Genomic DNA, 23,509 nt, shown 5'->3' on the forward strand with positions numbered 1-23,509 from the left:
ACAGACAAAAAAAATTCTAATCAAACTATTAATTAATTCCTGTTACAGGATTACCATCCATTGTCTATAGAGGAGCCTGATGTAAATGTTTGCCAAGTGGACCCTGATGGTGAAAGCCAGCTTCACCCCCAACGACACACCAAGACAGCAGGAAGTAGCCAATGAGACTCTCACCGTCCCTATTCCCCTTTCACCATCAGCCCCCATCCCCTTTTTCTCCTTTTTCCAATAAGAAAAGGGGAGGAATGGCAGCACTAGGACTGCTCCTGAAAAGTTTTCTTTCAAACCGAGTTGCTTAATTTCTACATCTAATGTATACATGTGTGTTCCAGCATCTTGTCAAGTCCAGGTGCTCATTACATCTAGAACAGCTCCAGAGAAGCAACACATACAGATGCTGCAGCCTTCTCTCGCAGACACAGATGCTTCCACGGGACCTGTTACTTCTGACCTATCCTCAGATGGTTCCACAGACCCTGGACAACAAGAAAACAGCCAACACTTAAGACTGGACAAACATCCCTACCCCCACTTTTCTGGACTGTCTAGAAACGTTGCCCCAAACAAGCGTGAAGCAGTCAAGAGATCAAAACGACCCTATTCCTGGTCCACTATCACCTCCAATTTTTCCTTTTTAATTAAACCAAGACGGGGGAATTTTGGGATTCTGTAAACCCAACCTCTCAATTAACTGGCAGTAGCCAGGAAATCTCCACCCAAGTGACCTGACACTATAAAAGGGGCTGCTTGGCCCCTCCTCTCTCTCTTGGCCTCTATGCCTCCTGGCTCTCTCCTACCCCTACTCTTCCCCTTCCCTTTCCCCCTCTCTCTCCAGATGCTAATAGCTGGCATTACTCCTCTATTCCTCTCTCTCTCTCTCTCTGCCTCTACTACCCTCTTAACTCTCCCATGACCTGAATAAAATCTATTCTGTACTATTAAAAAAAAAGAAATAAACAGCAGTAAGATAAAAGAAAAATAAATAAATAAATAAGAATAGGACAAAAATATGGAAGAGAAAGTGCCAAAGTGTCACCACATCAAACAAACAGAATCATACAAGTTCACAAACACAAGGATCTCAAAAATTACAAAACTAAAATTAGTAATATATATGCAAACAATCAATAGAGACTCTATTAAGATTTTTTTTTCTTTTTTTTGGTGTTGGCCATGTACTTCAGTGCATGGAGCCTACCATTAAAAGTGATTTGTTTCTACAGAGAGACATTCCTGAAGAAAATTATTTTTACTTGCAAGTAGCTATAAAATAGAGATAGCTTCTGGGTTTTGGAGGAGGCACATGTCCACTTCTGCTTTATGACACCATAAGGTGCATATCTGTGCATGTTGCCAGTCTTTGGGTTTACATGTGTGTGTACTGGGCTGTGTTTAGAAGGCTTTGTTTTCTTGGTGTCCTTCATCCATTTTGGCCTTTCTAGTCTTTCTATCACTTTTTCCACAGTGTTCCTTATGCTCTGAGCTTTGATAGAAACTTCCCATATAGGGATGATTGTCTTACTGTTTCTCACTCTGCTTATTTTCTACCTTTGGGTCTTTGTATCTATTCCCATCTTCTGCAGAAGGAAGCTTCTCTGATGATGACTAAGCAAGTCTCATCTACAAATTAGCAATATACCATAAGGTGTCATTTTATTTGCTATAAAAACACTAGTATTTGGTTTTCTCTTTGGTCCCAGGTCTATATAATCTCATGTTCTTGACAACCCGAGGAGTGTGAATATGGTTTCAATCAAATGGATTGCATGCTTTAAGTCAAATCCAAGATTGGCTGGTTACTCCCCTAATTTTTGGGCCACTACTGCACCAGCACATCTTACAGGCAGGTCATCAATTTAGACTGACAATTTTGTAGCTGGGTTGGTGTTTACCTTTGTTAGAGTGCATGGTATCTTCCAGTACCATAACCTCTGATCCAAAGGGGTGTAGGTACAAGATAGTCATAAGCTTAATTTCTCCATGCTTAAAATTGTTTAAGTGCTATTTTAAGGAATAGTGCCATAATTAACAATATCTTGTATTATTTGGAAGTTCCTTTAGTTAACAACTACATTAGATGTAACCAATTCCCAGGAATGGAAGGTTAATGTTTTTTTTAAATTAAACAACTTTATTTTAAAAATCAGAAGTAAATGTACAGATTTTAAATGCATTTTTGCATAAAACTATAGAAATATATTTTATTAGTACTAGTTACAATGAGCATAAATTACATGTAAAACAAAATGTAACATGGAAATAGTCAAAGTTTTCTAGGTGTATAAAGATTAAACATAATGATTTTTAAATACCGAGAATTGCCACAGGGCTACATTCTTAGCTTTTGAATTATTAATGTTTTAAAGTCTAGGTGTACCACACTCAGAGAGGGTGCTATACACTTTTTTTTTCTGAGAAGGACTGAGGCTTCCACTTTTTGACCTTTCTTTCTTTCTTTTCTTTTCTTTCCTTTTTTTTTCTTTTTTTTTTTTTTTTTTTTTTTTTTTTTTTTTTTTTTTTGCACTTCTTCATATGGTCTGAGAATTGTTTCTTGGGTTTTCAGAGCTTTCTGGGGCTAGTATCCAATTATCAGTGAGTACGTATCATGACTGTTCTTTTGTTCCTGGGTTACCTCACTCAGGATGATAGTCTCTAGATTCATCTATTTGTCTAGAAATTTCAAAAAGTCATTGTTTCTAATATTTGAGTAGTACTCGATTGTGTAGAACGTTAATTTAATAATGAGAAATTTCATTCTGTGCTCTATTTTTCATGTTACTTGGTGATTTTATTTAGCTTGCTTATATATGTATGTATATATTTTTGAAAATTAAAGTGGGATTGAGTTTCTAAATGACCCTTAATGTCCCTTAGTTTAAACTGTCCTTCCAAGCATTTCTTTTCTTGCCCCACTTCCTCCTCCCAGGTTGATACTCCAATTTCAGATCCCTCCCATCCATCGATAACTTTCTATTTTATAAGCCCTTCCTAGCGAGATGCATCATTCCTCTCCTTTACGTATTGCTATAGAATCATTTGGCTTTGAAAGTTTACCTTGAAAAATTAGTTGTTCCTAGTCAACAGTTTTCCTGGAATTATGAAAATTCACCCATCCATTTGCTTGGATTTCTTTATTTGTGACTTGTGTTTTTCTTTCTTAGTGATTTCAGTTCCCATTTTAGTTCTTTATGCTTAGTGTTTTATCTATAGGAAAATTTTGATTGTGCTCTTGAGTTATTGTTTATTTGTGTGTTTTCTGTGCTGCTTGTTATATGAGTGTGTATTTGATTCAGTTTTATTTTATAATCTTACTAAATTTCTTCTGTTTGCCATTTGAAGTGGCATTCATCTCTCTCATCTGAGCTTATATTTTGAAAGTTTAGTTTATTTCATTGTCTTCCAAATATATAATACTATCTAGGCATGTGCTCTACTAATTGAGCTACAACCCCATCCTCACAGCTCAATTTCTGCTGATAACACAGTTACATTACTTCACTTCTGTATGTCATTTAGGAAAGATAACTTTCCCCAAGTGTGTTTGGGGGAGGTGACATTTTCTTAATTTTAGAAAAAGAGATGTTGATTTCAAGGTGAGTCTCTGAAGCCACTCTCAGGTAAATGTGTAGGATACCACAAGCGTTTTGGAAGGAGGGAGGATCCTTTGGGGAATCTAAATGGTCTTCCCACATCTTTTAAGTGGGATATTATTATTGTTAGTTTTGTTCTGTTCACAAGGACTGGGATCAGTTAATCCATACAGACAGATATAGTCTGGGGAGAATGGCTCACCCATGGACACCCAAGCACAGCTGTTCTTACTCCACTGTTCTCATGAAATCAGGGAAGTTCACTTTTCCATTTGATGATGCCACTTTGTCACAACCTCAAGGTCAGAAGTGCCTTCTCCACATGACATAATTGTGGCTCTAGAAGGGAATTAAGTATGACATTTCTTCCTTATAACTACTTTTTAGAGCTTCATTCTACAAGGATATTTATCAAAGGCCCCGCTGGGTAAGGATTTCTTTTTCTCATCATTAATAATGAGAACAGTCAGTAGGTGGCAGAATAAATCAGCATGTTTTTAATAATTTATTAGAGAATTCCTCACGTAAAATATTACTTTTGAGCCATAATATATAATAAGCAGTCAACAGTTGCTTGTGGACATAGATGTATAAATGTAATGATTAATAAAAAATATAGATTTTACTGAATGTGATCTATAATTATATATATGACAGTAAGAGAGGGATATTTGAAAAAGGACAGGGCCAATCAGAAGGCTAGATAAAGAAAAGGCTGATCTAGTTAAGATCTTCAATACGTATTATATTTTAATTAAACATATCATAAAACCCATTAGTGTTTATGTGAATGTATACTTTTGCATATGTAAAAAATAGTCTCAAATGCAATATTAAGAAGCATATCTGAGTTATTCTTACAAAACTGGAAACTGAACTAGTTTAGTAGATACTTGTGTGTATCAATTAAAATAAATTCAGTTTTAACATCTCAAGTTTTCTAACTTGAACTTTTAGACATTGATACTGCTAAAATATTGAGTTAGATTTTCATTAGTAGTGAGAAAAATATTTTCAGTTTCTGAATAATACAAAAGTATTTAAAATTATAATTCCAAGGTTTCCTACAATCCTTCCAAATACATTTTTCATTAAAATATATATTCACAAAGAAATGTCATCCAAATTTTAGTTTACAAGATAAATCTTATAAGCCCATTTCTATTTTGTTGGAATATTATTTTATTAGTATATATAAGATTAGAGTGAGAAATTAAGAAAGTTTTGGTTCTACACACCTATTATCCTAGCACTTTCAAAGCTCAGACAGGACCATTTTGTGTTTGATTGATGTCATTCAGAATTAGAGGGTGAGATCCCCCTCTTTTTCTTACACATACACATGCATACACAGACACACACACTGAACAAAATTATACAAGAAAAAAGATAATATAGAATTATAAAAATATTTTCAAGCAACAGAAAAAAATGACTATTTTTATTAAGTTACTGGTCATAGAGTTTCAAGACCACAAAAATCTATGGGCATCTGCCTTTATTTTTGTTAGGCTCTGGTAGGGCCTCTCAGGCGACAGCTGTATCAGGCTCCTGACAATAAGCACTTCTGTCTGTGTTTGATGACTGTATGTGGGATGGATTCACAGGTGGGGGCAGTCTCTGAATGGCCTTTTCTTCAGTCCCTGCTCCATACTTTGTCTCCATAGTTCCTCCTGTGCATATTTTGATTCCCCCGCTAAGAAGGACTGAAGTATCTGCACTTTGGTTTTCCTTCTCCTTGAGCTTCATGTGGTCTGTGGATTTTTATCTTGGGTATTCTGAGCTTGTTGGTTAATATCCACTTAACAGTAAGTGTTCTGTTGTGTCTGGGTTAACCTCACTCAGGATGATATTTTCTAGCTCCATCTCTTTTTTTTTTTTTTTTTTTTTTTTGAGTTATTTTTATATCCATCCAGTTTGCTTAAGTTGTTTATCAGGTTTAGGAGTACTCTGGTGGATTTTTTGGGGTCAGTTATATATGCTATCATATCATCTACAAATAGTGATATATTGACTTCTTCATTTTTAATTCGTATCCCTTTGATCTTTTGTTGCCTAATTGTTCTGCTGAAAACTTCAAGTATTATATTGAATAGATAGGGGAAGAATGAGCAGCCTTGTCTTGTCCCTGATTTTAGTGGGGTTGCTTCAAGTTTCTCTCCATTTAATTTAATGTTGGCTACTAGTTTGCTGGATATCACTTTTATTTTATTTAGGTATGAACCTTGAGTTACTATTCTCTTCAATACATTTAGCATGAAGAGATATTGTATTTTTTCAAAGGCACTTTTCAACATCTAATGAGATGATCAAGTTGGTATTTTGCTTTGAGTTTGCTCATGTTATTTTTATGAATTTCCATATGTTGAACCATTCCTGCATTTCTCAGTTAAAACCTACTTGATTGTGGTGAATGATTGTTTTGATGTGTTTGTAGATTCACTTTGAAAAAATTATAGGGTATTTTTATTTATATTCATAATGAAAATTGGTCTGAAGTTCTCTTTCTTTGTTGAGTCTTTGTGTAGTTAAGATATCTATGTAACTGTGGCTTCATAGAACTAATTAGGTAGTGTTTCTTTTGTTTCTTTATTGTGGGGTAGTTTGAAGAGTATTGGTATTAGGTTCTTTTTGGAGTATTGATAGAATTCTGCACTAAAGCTATCTGTTCTTAGGGTTTTTGTTTGTTGGTTTGTTTGTTTGTTTGTTTGTTTGAGGGACTTTTAATGATTCTTCTGTATTTGTAAGGTGTTATGGGACTGTTTATATAGTTTCTCTGATACTGATTTAATTTTGATAGCTCATATCAGTCTAGAAAATTCTCCATTTCATCCAGATTTTCCAGTTTTGTTGAGTATCGACTTTTGTAAAAAGATCTGTTTTTTTTTTTAATTTTCTTGGTTTCTGTTGTTTTGTCTCCCTTTTTATTTCTGATCTTGTTAATTTGGATACTCTCTGTGTGCTCTGTGGGTAGTTTGGCTAAGTGTTTATCTATCTTGTTGATTTCCTCAAAGAACAAACTCCTGGTTTTGTTGATTCTTTATAAAGTTATATTTGTTTGTAGCTTTGATTTCAGCCCTGGGTTTGATTATTTTTTCCTGTCTATGGCATCTTTTATGCCTGGGTTCTCCTTTCTATCTCTTGTATTCTTTTGGTGATGCTTGCATTTGTGACTCTTGATCTTTTTCCTAGGTTTTCCATCTACAGGGTTGTCTCCCTTTGTGTTATTTAATGTTTATATATTGATTTTTATATCCTGGATAGTTTTTATAGAATTCTTTCTCTTATTTAATTGTGTTTTTCTGCATTTCTTTAAGAGATTCATGTGTTTTCTTTTTAAGGGCTTCTACTTATTTACCTGTGTTCTATATTTCTTTAAGGGAGTTATATATGCCCTTACCAAAGTCCTCTCTCATATTCATAAGAAAAGATTTTAAATCAGAATCTTGCTTTTCAGCTATGTTGGAGTATCCAGGGTTTCGTCTGTTTAAAGAACTGGTTTCTGATGTTGTCAACTAGCATTAGTTTCTCATGCTTGTGGTCTTACGCTTCCCTGGTTTCTGTGTGGGGTCACAGTTAACATTGGTTTTGGGACAGATTTTGTGGCCTCCACTGTGATCCTGGGTGTGTCAGACCACCTGAGACTGGAACTTGGGTGTTGTAAGAATGGGTAAAAAGATGGCACCCTGGGTCCTTCTCTATAGTATTTAAATAAAACTTCTGGTATACTTATACATTCTTTTGTTATTTCTCTTCCCACAAAATAAAGAATTCTTTACACTCATTAAACACAATAAGTTGATATTCCCACATGAATTCTCTTTCTTTGTTTCTTTCACTGTATAATATAAATGTTCACTTGATGGTGAAGTTATTCAAGAAAAGATCCTTGCTGATACTGACTTTTTAAGTTTTTTTTTTTTTTTTTTTTTTTTTTTTTTTGGAACATGTTTTAGCTTACTTGAAATCACCAAGACTAGTTTATATTTCCTATTGTAACCTTAATAGTTTGCTCTAATTATTATTATTTATTTTCTCTTACATTACTTTCTGACTGCAGTTTTCCATCCCTCTACTCCTCCCAGTTCCTTGCCACAAAACCTCTCTTCCAAAAACATCCTCTTTTTACCTTAGGAAAAAATGGCAACCTCCCAGGCATATTGGCTGAGCATGGCATAACAAGATACAATAAGTCTAGGCACAAATCATCATATTAAGAATGGACAAGGGAACCCAGTAGGAGGGAAAAGAACCTAAGCACAGGAAAGCATCAGAGACGGTTAACTCCTAGTGTTAGAAGTCCTACAAAATTACCAAACTTAAAAATTATAATATGTACACATAGGATATTGTTTAGAGCCATACAAGGCCCATGCTTGTTGGGCTAGTTTCTGTGAGCTTCTGAGATCTCTGTTTAGCTAGATTTGTGGGTCCTGGTCTATCTGTGCACTCAATCTATCTGGCATTCTCTTTGTTTTTTTTTTTTTTTTTTTTTTCTTCTTCTTATGTGGGATTCTCCTGGCTCAACTTAGTCTTTGGATATTGACTTCTCTGTCAATATGTGCTATATGATACATCTCTGGTAGCAATTGGGGTAGGTACCTATCTCTGAATACAGCAAAATATCAAAAGTCAGTTTCATTGACTTTTATTTTGACCATTTGTGTATGATGCTGTCTTAAATATGTGGGAAGCCCTGCCTCTTTCTGGCCATCTAGACAGTGTCAAACTTGGGTTACCTCTAGTGGCTTTGGTCTAAATTTGGACCAGTCACTGGTTGGCCACTTCAACAAGTTTTCTGTCAGCATAATTGCAGATCATTTTGCAGAAAGGAAGGATTGAAATAGAAGGTTTGTGGTTAGTTTGGTGTCCCAGTCCTACTAGTGTGAACTTTGCCTGATAACAGATGAACAGTTTCAGCTCCATATTCCACATTACTAGGAGATTTTCCAAGATCCCTCCCATAGATTCCAGGGAGTTTCTACTTCACTGTCTACATTGCTTTTTTTCAACTGCCCACTCCATTTGCATTGGTGTCTTCTAGTGCTCTTGCTTTACCCCGGCACGATCCTTTCTGTTTTCACCGCCACCTGCACTGCACTCACCGCATAAAGTCGATTCTTCTGTTGAGGAACATCTAATATAAAATTTGGGAAATTGTGAATAAAGCTGCTATAAACATAATTGAGCAAATGTTCTTTATGTATAGTTGGGTATCTTTTAGGTATATGCCCAAGTGTGTTATAGCTGGGTCTTGAGGTAGATTGATTCCTGATTTATTTTGCAGAACCACCATAATGATTTTCATGCTAGTTATAAATGTTTGCTCTCCTACCAGCAATAGAGGATTGTCCCACTTGCTTCCTCCTTTTGTCATCATATAGAATCACCTATGAAATTGATCTTAGTCACTATGATGGATATATGGTGGAATCTTAGAGTCACTTTGATTTGTCTGTGAGTGTTTTGTTCTCTTTTCTAAGAAGGACTAGAACATCCACATTCTAGTCTTCCTTCATTTTAAGTTTAATAAGGTTTATAAATTGTTTCTTGGGTATTCCAAGCTTTTTGGGCTAGTATCCACTTATCAGTGAATGCATACAATGTGTGTTCTTTTGTGACTAAGTTACCTGACTCAGGATTATAGCTTTTAGTTTCATTCATTTGCCTAAAAATTTCATAAAGTCATTAATAGCTGAGTAGTACTTCATTGTGTATATGTACCACATTTTCTGTATCCACTCCTCTGTTGAAGGGCATATGGGTTCTTTCCATCTTCTGGCTATTATAAATTAAGGCTGCTATGAACATGGTGGAGTATGTGTCCTTGTTATATGTTGGAGTGTCTTTTGGGTATATGCCCTGGAGTGGTATAACTGTTCCTCAAGTAGTATTATGTACAATTTTCTAAGGAACTGCCAGACTAATTGCAAAGTGATTGTACCAGTTTGCAATCCCACCAACAATGGAGGAGTGCTCCTCTTTTTCCACATTTTTGTCTGCATATGCTGTCGCCTGAGTTTTTTAATTTAGCCATTCTGACTAGACTGAGGTGGACTCTCTGGTTGTTTTGATTTGCCTTTCACTGATAACTAAGGATACTGAGCATTTCTTTATGTGCTTCTCAGCCATTTGGTATTTTCCAGTTGGAAATTCCTTGTTTACCTCTGTACCCTATTTTAAATAGGATTGTTTGATTGTACTAAAACTCTTTTTCTTCTTTTCATTTTTAAATTTTTATTGTATATTCTCTGTACTTACATTTCAAGTATTATCTCCTTTTCCTTCACTCTCCTCCTCATCTTCTTGTTTTCACGAAGGTGCTCCCTCTCCCAACTCAGTGCCTTGGCATTCCCCTACACTGGGAAAATGAGTCTTCATTGGACCAAGGCTTCTCCTCCCAATGTTGCCAGACAATGGTATCCTGTGTTACATATGTAATTGGAGCCACTGGTTTCTCCATGTGTACTCATTGGTTGATGTTTTAGTCCCTGTGAGCTTTAGTAGGTTCGGTTGGTTGATAATGTTGTTCTTTCCATGAGGTTGCAAACCCTTTCAGTTCCTTCAGTCCTTTCTCTACATGCTTTATTGGAGTCCACGTATTTAGTCTGATGGCTAGCTGCAAGTACTCTTATCTGTATAAGTATGGTTGTGGCAGAGCCTCTGAGGTGGCATCCATATTAGGCTGGGTTTGGTGGCTGCATATGGGAAGTATCCCAAGGTGAGACAATCTGTAGCCAATCTTTTCTTTAGTCCTTGCTCCTTTATTTGCCCCTGTATTTCTTCTCACCAGTGTTTTGCTCTCACTTCTAAGAAGGACTGCTGAAGCATCAATATTCTGGCCTTTTTTTTTGGAACTTTGTAAGGTCTTCTGTGAATTGTATCTTGGGTATTCTGAGCTTTTGGGCTAGTATCTGCTTATCAGTGAGTGCATATCATATGTGTTCTTTTGTGACTGGGTTACCTCACTCAAGATGATATTTTCTAGTTCCATCCATGTTCCTAAGAATTTCATGAAGTTATTGTTTTTAAGAGTAGAGTAGTACTCCATTGTATAAATGTACCACATTTCTGATTCCTTTGCTCTATTGAAGGACATCTGGTTCTTTCCAGTTTTTGGCTGGTTCATTTCTGGGTCTTCAATTCTGTTCCATTGATCTACCTGCCTATCTCTGTACTAATACCATGTAATTTTTATGACTATTACTCTGTAATACAGTTTGAGGTGAGGGATGGTCATTCCCCCAGAATTTCTTTTATTGTCGAGGATAGGTTTTACTATTCTGTTTTTTTTTTTTTTTCTCCAAATGAATTTGCAAATGGTTGTTTCTAACTTTATGAAGAATTGAGTTGGAATTTTGATGAAGGTCTGATAGAATTTTGTACTAAATCCATCTGATCCTGGGCTGTTTATGGTTGGGAGACTTTTGATGACTGCCTCTGTTCATTAGTGTTTATGGGATATTTAGATGGTTTATCTGATACTGATTTAACTTTGGCCTCTGGTGTCTATCTTGGCAATTGTCCATTTTATCCTGATTTTCTAGTTTTGTTGAGTAGAGCCTTTTGTAGTAGGATCTAATGATTTCTTTAATTTCCTTAGTTTTTATTGTTATGTCTCACTTTTTATTTTTGATTTTGTTAATTTGGATACTCTTTCTTTGCCCACTGGTTAGTCTAGATAAGGAGATTGGTTGTCATTTAGGACTTGAAATGCATTGCTGCAGGCTCTTTTGGCTTTGAACGTTCATCATCAAAAGATTCCTACTGTTCTCTTTTCCAAAAGTTATGAAAGTTCACTTTTTCATCTGATGGGTCTTACTAATTTATTACTTGTGCTCTTTGTTTTGTTTGTTTGTTTGTTTTTTCTTTTGCATTCTGTGAGCTTCTTAAATTATATGGTTGGGTCCATAGTGCAGTTTTTCTCTATGATTTTATTGAAGTTTTTATGTTTGCCATTGACTTGGAATTCTTGTTTCTCTCCTTTTCCTATAATTTGAAGATTTGATTTATTTCATAATCTCACACACATACAATACTTTTTCGGGATGGACTCTATCAACTAAACTAGCTACATTTCCAGCCCAACAGCTTGATTTCTGCTGTTAATACGACTACACTATCTCTTGACCATGTGCTTTTTAAAAAAAAACTACTTACCCTAATTATGTTTGGAGGAGATTATATTTTCTTAATTCCTTCAAAAGTGTTGTTAATTTCTAGGTAAGACCTTGAGTACAGAAAACATCATGAATTCTTTGGAAGTGGGACAGGTACCTTTGGGAACGTAAAGGTTTTTCTATTTCATTTAAGTGGAATGTTATTATTGTTACTTTTGTTTTGTTCCTGAGGACTGGGATCACTTAATCTACACAGACAGAGGTGGTCTGGAGAGAATAGCTCACACACAGGACACCCAGAGTTCATTTGCTCGTACTCAACTGTTTTTCTTGAATTAGAAAAGTTCACTTTTCCATATGAGGGAACCACTTTGAAACAAACTCAAGATGAGCACTGCCTTCTCCAGATGACATGATAATTATGGGTCTAGAGAGAGATGAGCTCATGATATTTGTTCCTTATAACTACTTCTTAGTGCCTGATTCTACAAGGATGTTCATCAATGGCCTAGCAAGGTGAGTGTTTTCTGTTCATTATAATGAGAGCTGTAAGTAGGAGGTAGAAAGATTCTGGAGTCTTTAATAAATGAGTACAGAATTTTATGCTTAGAATTTTACTTTTAATCTAAAGTGTTTCATAAGCAAACACAAGAGATGCTTATGGACATACAAGACCAATAAAACAATTAACAAAAGAACATAGATTTAACTAAATTTATTTTCTTATTATAAATGTGACAGTAAAGGTGGGTCTTTGGAAGAGGACAGAGCATAGTAAAAGATGAAGACAGAAAAGGCTCATAAGGTGAAGATGATTCATATGTTTTATATATTAAATAAAATATTATGAAACCCATCACTTTTTTCAGTAAATATATATATTATATATATATATTTATTTATAAATATATATATTATATATATATTATATATATATTTATTATAATATATATATTAAATCATATATATATATATATATAATTTAAATTAACTTTATACCCAACCTTTTAAGGAGCAGACTGACAGGATTTTACTTAATGTGTACTCTAATAGTTCTACAATCATAATTCCACCTAGGTGTGATCAACTTCCATCCCTTTAACAAAACACATGATATAACTTAGAAGGTGAAAAACAAATGACAGCCATTTATTGCTTTGCAGAAGTAGATTTTTAGTATTGACACATTTGAGTTATGCTAGTATTTTCCCAATTTACACTTCTATCATGTTAAATGACTGCATTCATTTATTTATAAAAAACTCAAGCTATTCAACAAAGATTAACTAATTAGTGTTTATTAGTAATTTTCAAGTGTATTAAATTTGCATATACTTATGAATTGCTAGGAAAATTTCAGTTAATGACAAATTAAAATATGAAACTCTCTTAGCATCAAAAGAGTTTTAAATTTTTTACATAGATTTGTTTAATCTATTGTAATAATTTCTGAAAAGTAGACATTTTATAGTCACTTCAAAAATATTTGGAAATCTCAACTCATTTGTAAAATTATTCTTATACAAATGTAATTTTCTACAAGTGTTTTAGTAATTTTATTATAATGCATTTTTTTCTTATTTCATGTATTTTAAATTGAACCTTGTAGCATTTAAACTGAATAAAATTGAGTAAGCTTTTCTTGGCAGTGAAAAGTATATTTACAATTCTTGAATAGCATAAAATTATTTAAAGTCAAAATTTTTAATTATAAAATTTCAATTAAAATATTCAACTCAACCTCTGTGTATTTTTATTTACATCTGTACTAAATTTAATTTCCAAATAAGATTCCATAAATTTAAATTATTTAAGAGTATTAGTAAGAGGTATGAGTCACTAGTTTATTAAAAAGTATTAAGTATTCTTGATAGCATTCTATATTTTATGAAAATTCAGTAGAACTAATTTTGGGGTCAAGATTTTTTTTGTAATTTGTGATATTCCTTAAAATGTCTTTATGTAGATGACAGTGGACAGTACATCAGTCAACAATTTCACTTTTTACCTGAAAGTCATATATTCACTTTATGTCCTCTCTGAGCCGTCATATAGCTTTTAGGTCATTACTTACCAAATGAATGAAGCTTAAAATAAAAATGATACTTTCAATTTACTATACTTGTATGTTCCCTATATTATTAAATCTTCACAAACAGAATACAAAGATCATTATATGTGCATAAAACAAACAGTTTTAGAATCACATACTGTTATCATAAAGAGGCGAAGTGACTGTTCACAGGAAAATGTAGAACTGTGCATGAAGACATCCCCCGCCCTGTCTGTCTGTCTTTGTTGCATGTTTCTTGACTGCAGATAGCTCATACTTTTTGTCTGGATCAAGTTAACAGTAATATCTTCTCTACTATTATGAATGTTTTAAATATACTCTGGGCTTTAGTACTTATAACTAAATATTGCATAAATATGTCAGTTTATGAATTAGAATGTGTCATTTTCTGTATGTGATAGACATTTACAAAGCAATGGATATAAAATAGAGAGGTTGAAGTGCATTATCTTTGGATTAAAAATTATTTTACAATACTATTCTTATTTATTTTATTGTTATATTTTTATATTACTTATAATACTTGTGCTTATATTAGTAAATTATTTATGCTTAGTTAATAATAAATGATTATGTGTATATGGCTTGCACATTTGTATTTTTAAAATTATAATGTGGAAACAGTCCTGAACAGATTGCAGATCAAAGTTTGAAGTAAATATTATCCTGGAGCTTTATTTACTTATTATATTTTACATATATGCATGCTTTGGCTACATATCTCTTTTGTGCACCACTTGCCTGATTGGTCAGAGAGGGCAATGTATCTTCTTGAATTAGAGTCATAAATGGTCATGTGTTTGCTGAAAATGAAACCCAGGTCTTTCAAAAGTAAAGTGTTCTTCACCAGTGAGCTACAGATCCAAGCCACACCTTGTAACTTTTTTTTTATTTAAACAACTTTATTTTAAAAAAACAGAGATAAATATATAGATTTTTAAAAGCATTTTGCATAAAACTATATGAATATATTTTTGTCAGTACTTGATCTTTTTAAAGGTTTGATAGTATGCATTTAAAAACAGAAAATAATGGTAAAAATATTGTAAATGTGACAGAGAATTAGATGTGTGGCTCTGGTAATTGGGATGAATCCTTTACAAGATTAAATGTTTTAGAAACAAAAAAAAACATGTAAATGTAAAATGAGTGATTTATAGCATCATATTCATGAAAACCTTGTAGGATGGTCTCAGACACTATTGCATTCTTTATACATACATGTATGCATGTATGCATTCACCTAAATGTGTAGATTATGCTAGTGAACATGAAAATATGATTAAGCACATGTTTTTCTCACAAAATCAGGATCAATATGGTTATTTTCTATTTCTGTACTACAAGCTAATTTTAAACTAATAAATTAAATTACCCCATTATAAGTTGATCCTAGAAACCAAGCCAGATAACTAACATGGGCAACAAAGTTAAGAATTGATTAAAACTGTAAAAATCGTGTGGGTGCTGGTGATGTATGATGATACTGGAGACATTATTATTCACTACATGAGAGGGAAACTCTTTCAAAATAGAAATCCCAAACAGCATCACTATGTGGTCATTTTTCTCAAGTCCATTTTATTCATAATAAATGGAAAATAGTGATTGTCTTAATGTCAAACATCCCCTCTTCTTGGAGGCTTCTTGCCTCATATCTTCAGGAGTGATTATGTCACATGAAGTAACTCCAGAAATCAGGAAAGGGAAATGGAACCATTGCAATAATACAGTTGGACATGGGTGCCATAAAAAACAGAATTGCAAGGTACAAAAATTTCATCAGGAAAAAAAGAGTGAGAACATCTTAGATAATGAAGGGAGATGAATACAGAATTCCTTTTGCTGTCTAATTGCTCCAGCCAGGACTTCCAGTACTGTGTTGAATAGGTAGGGGGAGAGTGGGCAACCTTGTCTAGTCCCTGATTTTAGTGGGATTGTTTCAAGTTTCTCACCACTAAGTTTGATGTTGGCTATTGGTTTGCTGTATATTGCTTTTTTTATGTTTAGGTGTGAGCCTTGGACTCCTGTTCTTTCTATGTCTTTAACATGAAGAGGTGTTGAATTTTGTCAAATGCTTTCTCAGCATCTAGTGACATGACCATGTGGTTCTTTACCGTGAGTTTGTTTATATGGTGGATTACATTGAAGGATTTTCATATATTAAATCTTCCCTGCATCCCAGGGATGAAGCCAACTTGACTATGGTGAATGATTGTTTTGACATGTTCTTGGATTTGGTTTGCAAGTAATTTTTGAATATTTTTGCATCAATGTTCATATGGGAGATTGGTCTGAAGTTCTCTTTTTTCTTGGGTCTTTGTGTGGTATAAGAATGAGGGATATTGTAGTTTCGAAGAATGACTTGGGTAGTGTTCCATCTGACTCTATTTTGTGAAATAGTTTGGAGAGTATTGGCATTAGGTTGTCAATAAATGTCTGATAGAATTCTCCATTGAACTCATCTGGTTCAGGGTTTTGTTTGGTTTTTGGTTTTTTTTTGTTTTGTTTTGTTTTTTTTGTTTTTGTTTTTTTTTTTGGTTTTTTTTCTTTTTTTTTTTTTTTTTTTTTTTTTTTTTTTTTTTTTTTTGGCTGGTGGGCTTTTGATGACTGTTTCTATTTCTTTAGGTGTTATGGAATTGTTTAGATGGTTTACCTGATCCTGGTTTAACTTTGTTATCTGGTATCTGTCTAGAAATTCACCCATTTCCTCCAGATTTTCCAGTTTTGTTGAGTATAGGCTTTTGTAGTAGGATCTGATGATTTCTTGAATTTCCTCAGTTTCAGTTGCTATGTCTCCACTTTAATTTCTAATTTTGTTAATTTGGATAGTCGTTGTCATCTAGTTAATCTGGCTATGGGTTTATCAATCTTGTTAATTTTCTCAAAGAACCAGCTCTTGGTTTTGTTGATACTTTGAATGGTTCTTTTTTACTCTAATTTGTTAATTTCTCCTCTGAGTTTGATTGTTTCTTGCCATCTACTCCTCTTTGGTGTATCTGCTTTTTTTTTTTTGTTCTAGAGCTTTCAACTGTGTTGTCAAGTTGCTAGTGCATGCTCTCTCCACCTTTTTGGAGGCACTAAGAGCTATGAATTTTCCTCTCACTACTGCTTTCATTATATCCCATAGGTTTAAATATGTTCAGCTTTCATTTTCATTAAATTCTAGAAAAACCTTAATGTCTTTATTTCTTCTTTGACCATGCTATTATTGAGTAAAGCATTGTTCAGCTTCCATGTATGTATGGGCTTTTTGTTCTCTTTGTAGTTATTAAAAACCAGCCTTAGTCCATGATGATCTGATAAGAATCATGGGATTATTTTAATCTTTTTATATCTATGGAGGCTTGTTTTGTGCCCAAATCCATGGTCAGTGTTGGATAAGGTGCTATGACATGCTGAGAAGGTGTATTCTTCCGTTTTAGGGTGAAATGTTCTGTAGATGTCTATTAACTCCAATTGGTTGTTAACCTCTGGTAGTTTCACTGTATCCTGTTCAGTTTCTGCTTCCTTGATCTGTCCATTGATGAGAGTGGGGTGTGAAGTCTCCCACTCTTATTGTGTGTGGTGCAATGTATGTTTTGAGCTTTAATAGGGTCTCTTTCATGAATATCAGTACTCTTGTATTTGGAGCATATATGTAAAGGATTGAGAATTCATCCTGATCAATTTTCCCTGTAATGAGTACAAAGTGTCCTTCCTTATCTTTTTTGATATCTTTTGGTTGATAATCTACTTTATTTGATATTAGAATGGCTACTTCAGCTTGTGTTTTGGGGCTGTTTGCTTGGAATATTTTTTCCCCAGCCCTTTACTCTGAGATTGTGTCTGTCTTCATTTCTGAGATAAATTTCCTGTATGCAGCAAAATGCCAGATTCTGTTTATGTATCCAGTCTGATAGTATATGTCTCTTTATTAGGGAATTGAGTTTATTCATGTGAACAGATATTAAGGAATAGTGGTTGCTGTTTCCTGCTATTTTTGCTTTTAGAGGTAGAATTATGTCTGTATTTCTTTCTTCTTTTGGATTTCTTACTGAGTTATTTTCTTGCTTTTTCGAGGATGTAGTTTCCCTCCTGGTGTTGGCTTTTCCGTCTATTATTCTTTGTAGGGCTGGATTTTTTTTTTCAGATATTGTGTGAATTTGGTTTTGTCCTGGAATATCTATCTATGATGATTGAGAGTTTTGGTGGGTATAGTAGCCTGGGCAGACATTTGTGTTCTCTTAGCGTCTGTATGATGTCTGTCCAGGCTCTTATAGTCTCTGTTGAGAAGTCGGGTGTAATTCTTTTTGGTCTGCCTTTATATGTTAAATGGCCTTTTTCCCTTACTGCTTTCAGTATCCTTTCTTTGTTTTGAACACTTGGGATTTTGACTATTATGTGTCAGGACAAATTTCTTTTCTGGTCCAATCTATTTGGAGTTCTGTAGGCTTCATTTATGCTTATGGTCATCTCATTATTAAGAGTAGGAAAGTTTTTTTTCTACAATTTTGTTGAAGATATTTACTATGCCTCTTAATTGATAATCTTTGCCTTCTTCTATCCCTATTATTCTTAGGTTTGGTCTTCTCATTGTATCCTCCATGTCCTGGACATTTTGGGTTAGGAGCTTTTTAGTTTTCGCATTTTCTTTGACTGTTTTGTCTATGTTTTCAATGTTGTCTTCAGCCCCTGAGATTCTCTCTTCCCCCTCTTCTTGTCTGTATGAGATGCTTGCATCTGTGACTTTTGATTTCTTTTTTAGGCTTTCCATCTCCAGGGTTGTCTCTTTTTGTGTTTTCTTTATTGTTTCTATTTCCATTTTCAATTTCTTGAGCTCTTTGCTTGTGTTTTCTTATAGTTCTTTGAGTATTTCTTGTGTTTACTCTTTAAAAGCTTGTATTTGTTTATGTGTGTCCTCCTGTACATTTTTAAGGGAGTTAATCATGCTCTTCTGGAAGATATCCATTATCATCTTGAGGTATGATTTCAAGTCTGAGTCTTCTTTTTCTGGAGTGTTTGCCAAACCACTGCTTGCTCTGATGGGAGAGCTGGGTTCTGATGTTGCCAGGTTGTCCTGGTTTCTGTTGATTAAGTTGTTTCATTTTTCCTCTTGCTATTCTCTTGTCTGTGATCATAAGTGGTCTTGTTTTCAGTGATTGGTACCTGTCTCTCCCATGTACCTAAAGGCCTGTGGGTTCAGGAAGAAAACTGCTTATGAGTGTTTGGCTTTTAGTGGGCAAGCACTGAGTTCTGGTAGCAGTGACTCAGCTCTGTCTTTGTGGGAGCTCTTGTGAGGCTGTTCTGGCAGCTCAGCCCTGTGCCCACAGGTCCTGATTACTACTGGCAGAGACCTGGCTCTTTCTCTAGACCACGACGGAGGATTTTCTAAATAACACATTACTTTCTGCTCTCTGAGGACTCCTGATTCACTCTCCCTGCCACTATGCATCAGACACCAATCTAGTCTAGGTGTAAGAGGGTTTGTAGAGTTGAACTTCAAGCACTGCCTTTTCCGGGTAAACCCTGGCTCCCACTGACAAGGGCCTGTGCTTTACTGTGGGCCTGTGTGTCTAGACTTTGACCCAGGGCTTTTTGGGTGGATCCTGATTCTCTGTGCCAGAGGTCCACCTCTACTGAACTAGAGAGCCACATTTTACGAGTGCTTCGACTAGCTCTCTCTGAGCTTTAGTTACTCACAGAGCAGTGTCACCAGGCCTTTGTCCCTGGATCTCTGCTGTTTCAGATGCCAAAGTGCTCAGAGCATTTATTCTGTGCCCACAAGCTTTCCAGGCAGATTCCGGGTCTCTATGCTAGAGTTCTGGAGGGCCACATTTCCTGCATGCTCCACCTAGCCCTCTCTGCACTTGTTCATTCACAGCGCAATCTCACCACTGTTCCAGGTGCCCATTTTCTTTTCTTCATTTTTGTTCTTTTGCTCAATCAGGTGTTAGGCTGCAATCATCTGCATCTGCACTAAGGCTCTGGCAGAGACTCGTGAGACAGCTATCTCAGGCTCCTGTCAAAACTGTGAAGCTTCTGTACAGCAAAGGACACTGTAAATATAACCAAAAGGCAGTGTGCAGATTTGGAAATGATCTACATATGACAGAAAGTGAATTTCTAAAATATACAAGAAACTTTAGAAGTTAGACATCAACAACCCACCAACAATAACCTAAATAAAAAATGGGGTATTGAGCTACAAAAAATTCTCAGAAATGATTGACAAAAAGATAAGGAAATGTGCAAAGTCCTTAGTTGTCTGGGAAATGCAAATTAAATAACTCTCAAGTACCATTTTTTGTTTAAATTATTTTCTATTTACATTCTAGTTGTTGTCCCCTCAGTCTCTCCTCCTAAAGTTCTTCATTTTATTCCTCTTCCCCCTTGCCTCCAAGAGTGTGCTCTCCCCTAACAGACCTCCCTCTTCTGTGGCCTGAAGGTTCTGAAGAATTCAGCACATCTATGAGGCCAAATGAAGGAGTCCTCTGCTCAACGTTTGGGATATGCACTGATTACTGGCTCAGTCTCTGGGAACTCATTGGGGTGTGGGTTAGTTGAGACTGCTGTTTTGGTTTTGTTGTTGTTGTTGTTTTGTTTTGTTTTTATGGGATCACACTCTCTTTTTCAGCTTCTTTGTCTCTTCTCCTAATTAAACCAAAGGGGTCCCAGCCTTCAGTCCAGAGGTTGTATGTAAGTATCTGCTTCTCTGTCACCTGCTGTCAGGTTCTCTGTGAGAAGAGTAACATAGGCTCCTGTCTGTAAGCTCATGATAGCACAGTACTGTCAGACCTTGGTTCCTGCCCACCTCCAAGAGATGTATCTGAATTTGGGCCAATAATTGGACCTCCTTTCTTTCAGTCTCTTCTCTGTTTTTATACCTGCAGTTCTTTTACTTTATTTATTTGTTTGTTTTTTTGTTTTTTAATTTATTTTATTGGTTATTACATTTATTTATATTACTTTTCCATCTCCCTCCTTCCCTGCTTCTATGCAAGTGCTTCCACTTCCACCTTGTTATGATCTATAACAGGACATGCCAATAACTAGCAGGTGATCATCCTGAGATGGCATGTCTCAGATTCTTATATAATCTGTAACTGTTTTGTCCTTACTCAGCAAGGATGTAAGTGATTAAGTTTAGGAAAGATTCCTGCTATTGATATTCTTTTTGTGTTATTATTAAATATATGTAATAATTATTAAGTAATAGAATACCTCTTTGGAGCAGATCTCTTCTAATCTATGATATCTTGTAGTGATGTTATATAGACAAATAAATGACTTCTTAAGTCTTAATGATGATCCTATAAGAATTTCTAAAATTATATCAGTGTTTCTTAAGTTCTTTAATAGTGGTACTGCTATTAGGTCCCTTTGAGATAGTCAAAACTGCAGTAAGAACTCTGAAGTCTTCCAGGTGTCACCAGTTAGTTGGTCTTAGATAGAAACTAGACTTTCTCTTACCTAGAGCACAATAGATTGTAAAACAATTAGCCTGGGCTTTCTGGGTGGTCCCCCTGCCAGAGGTCCCGCCCCACTGTGAGCAGCAGGGGCAAATCTTTTGTGAGCCCTACCCAGCCCTCTCCATTCTCCTAGTCAATCACAGTACAATACCACCAGGCCTGCCTACCGGGATCTCTGCTGCACCAGGTGGCAAAGTGCCTGAGTGTTTGGTCCAAATCCATGGGCTCTATGAGCCTTTATAACCATAATTAATGGCTGTGGGTTGTGGAAAGAACATTAATGGTCTCTAACTGTACACTAATGGTTTCTAACTGTCTCAATGTCTTTAAATCATATTCTAGATTTTTTAGTAAAAGGTGCATAAAAATAGAAGAATTGAGAAGGATATTTTGCTACTTAAAATAGTGGGATTATCAGAATTAGCACTGTGATTTCATTAGAATTATGAGTCAAAACATAGTTGCAAAATGGAGCACAGTAAATTTATGAAGTATGAGACTGATTCTCATTAATTTTTATGTACGTCTTTTGTGACTATTTTCCAGATGAACATAAGTTTTACTCAGTTGCACAAATAAGAATAATATTCTTTGCTTCCAACTACTGTTTTAGATGTTAAATATAAAACAGGACATTTAAATTCAATAGGATTGCATTTCTCCTGCATGAGACTTATGTGTAACACAGGTTTAGAAATTGGAAGTTTTATATATACATATATATATATACATTTATTATTTCTAGTGTTCTACATATACATGAAATACATGGAAGGCATACAGAAATATAGGTTATGGTGTACAGTCTGGATCATCAAAAGTAAAGAGACAAACTATTCAACAACTAGTTTGAAAATAGAAAGATGATAATAGACATATTTTAGTCTATCACATGCTTAATGCACACATTCTTATTTTTTTCAGATATATGAAATAAACTTCCACTATGCTGTTAAGATGAACATACTCTCCACTTATGTCCTCATTCAAAAATGTCTTTTATTTCCAAGCTGGACTTGGAGTCCTTGCTAATATGTCTCTTCTTTGTTTTTATACTTTCATAATCCTAGGTCACAGACCTAAGTCCACAGATATAATCTCCTGTCAACTGGCTTTAGTTCACATAATAATGGTCCTTATTGGAGACTTATTTGAGTTATTAAACATGGAAAATGACTTCAAGTGTAAGGCAACTTTTTACATACACAGAGTGATGAGAGGCCTCTCTATCTGCCTCACCTGCCTCCTGAGTGTGGTCCAGGCTGTCGCTATCAGTCCCAGTACCTCTTTGTTGGCAAAATTTAAGCAAAAACTAAAAAAATACATGGTATATGTTTTCTTATGCATTTGGTCTTTCAATTTGTTCTTTAGTACTAATCGGATCTTTTATGTTGGTGGTTCTACCAATGGGAGTGAGACCAAGAAGATGCAAGTCACTAAATCCTGTTCACTCTTACCCATGAACATCATTATCAGAGGATTGATTTTCACAATATCAACCACAAGAGATGTGATTCTTGTAGGAACTATGCTATCCACAAGCATACACATGGTGATTACATTGTTTAGGCATCATAGGCAATGCAAGTATCTTTATAGCATCAGCCACCTGAGATATTCCCCAGAGAAAAGAGCCACGCAAACAATCTTGGTGCTAGTGTCTTTCTTTGTTGTCATGTACTGGGTGGACTTCATTATCTCATTCACCTCAGAGATGTTATGGACGTATGACCCAGTCATCCTGACTTTTCAGAGGTTTGTAATGAATGCCTATCCCACAGTTACTCCTTTGGTACAAATTACTTCTGATAACAGAATAATAATTATGCTAAAAAACTTGAAGTCAAAGTGCCAAAAGAGATTTGTTTAAAAAGATTTTTTCTTTTCTTTATAATGTATTAATTTAGTTTTCAATTATACCTGAAAGTGTTGTGCCAGTGTGTATATATGTGTGCATTCCTGTTGTCCACAGAGGTGAGAAAATATCATGGGATTCCCTGGACCTTGTTATACAGCTCCTTATAAAGAATTTTCCTGAAGAGCAGCACTTATTATTATTATTTTATTGGCTATTTTATGTACCTACATTTTAAATATTATCCTTTTTCTCATTTCCCTCCTCCCTTTACCCACCTTCTAGGAGGATGCTACCCCTCCAACCCACACACTCCCACCTCACCACCCTGGCATTCACCTACACGATGTACTAGAGCCTTCACAAGACCAAAGTCTTCTCCTCCTATTGATGCCCTATTAGGCTATCCTCTGCTACAT

At 35.0% G+C, this 23,509-nt stretch overlaps 1 protein-coding gene across 1 annotated transcript; it reads left to right on the plus strand.

Annotated features, from left to right (window-relative positions):
- Positions 1-22,211: 22,211 nt before the first annotated feature.
- LOC308432228 (vomeronasal type-1 receptor 90-like) lies at positions 22,212-23,105 on the plus strand (the record flags this gene model as incomplete). Its single annotated transcript, XM_080931998.1, has 1 exon — positions 22,212-23,105. One exon carries the CDS (start codon positions 22,212-22,214, stop codon positions 23,103-23,105), a length of 894 nt encoding a protein of 297 aa, XP_080788124.1.
- Between the last annotated feature and the right edge of the window lie 404 nt (positions 23,106-23,509).

The sequence above is a fragment of the Micromys minutus genome, assembly GCF_963924665.1.
Source record: "Micromys minutus genome assembly, chromosome: 18".
Lineage (NCBI taxonomy): Eukaryota > Metazoa > Chordata > Mammalia > Rodentia > Muridae > Micromys > Micromys minutus.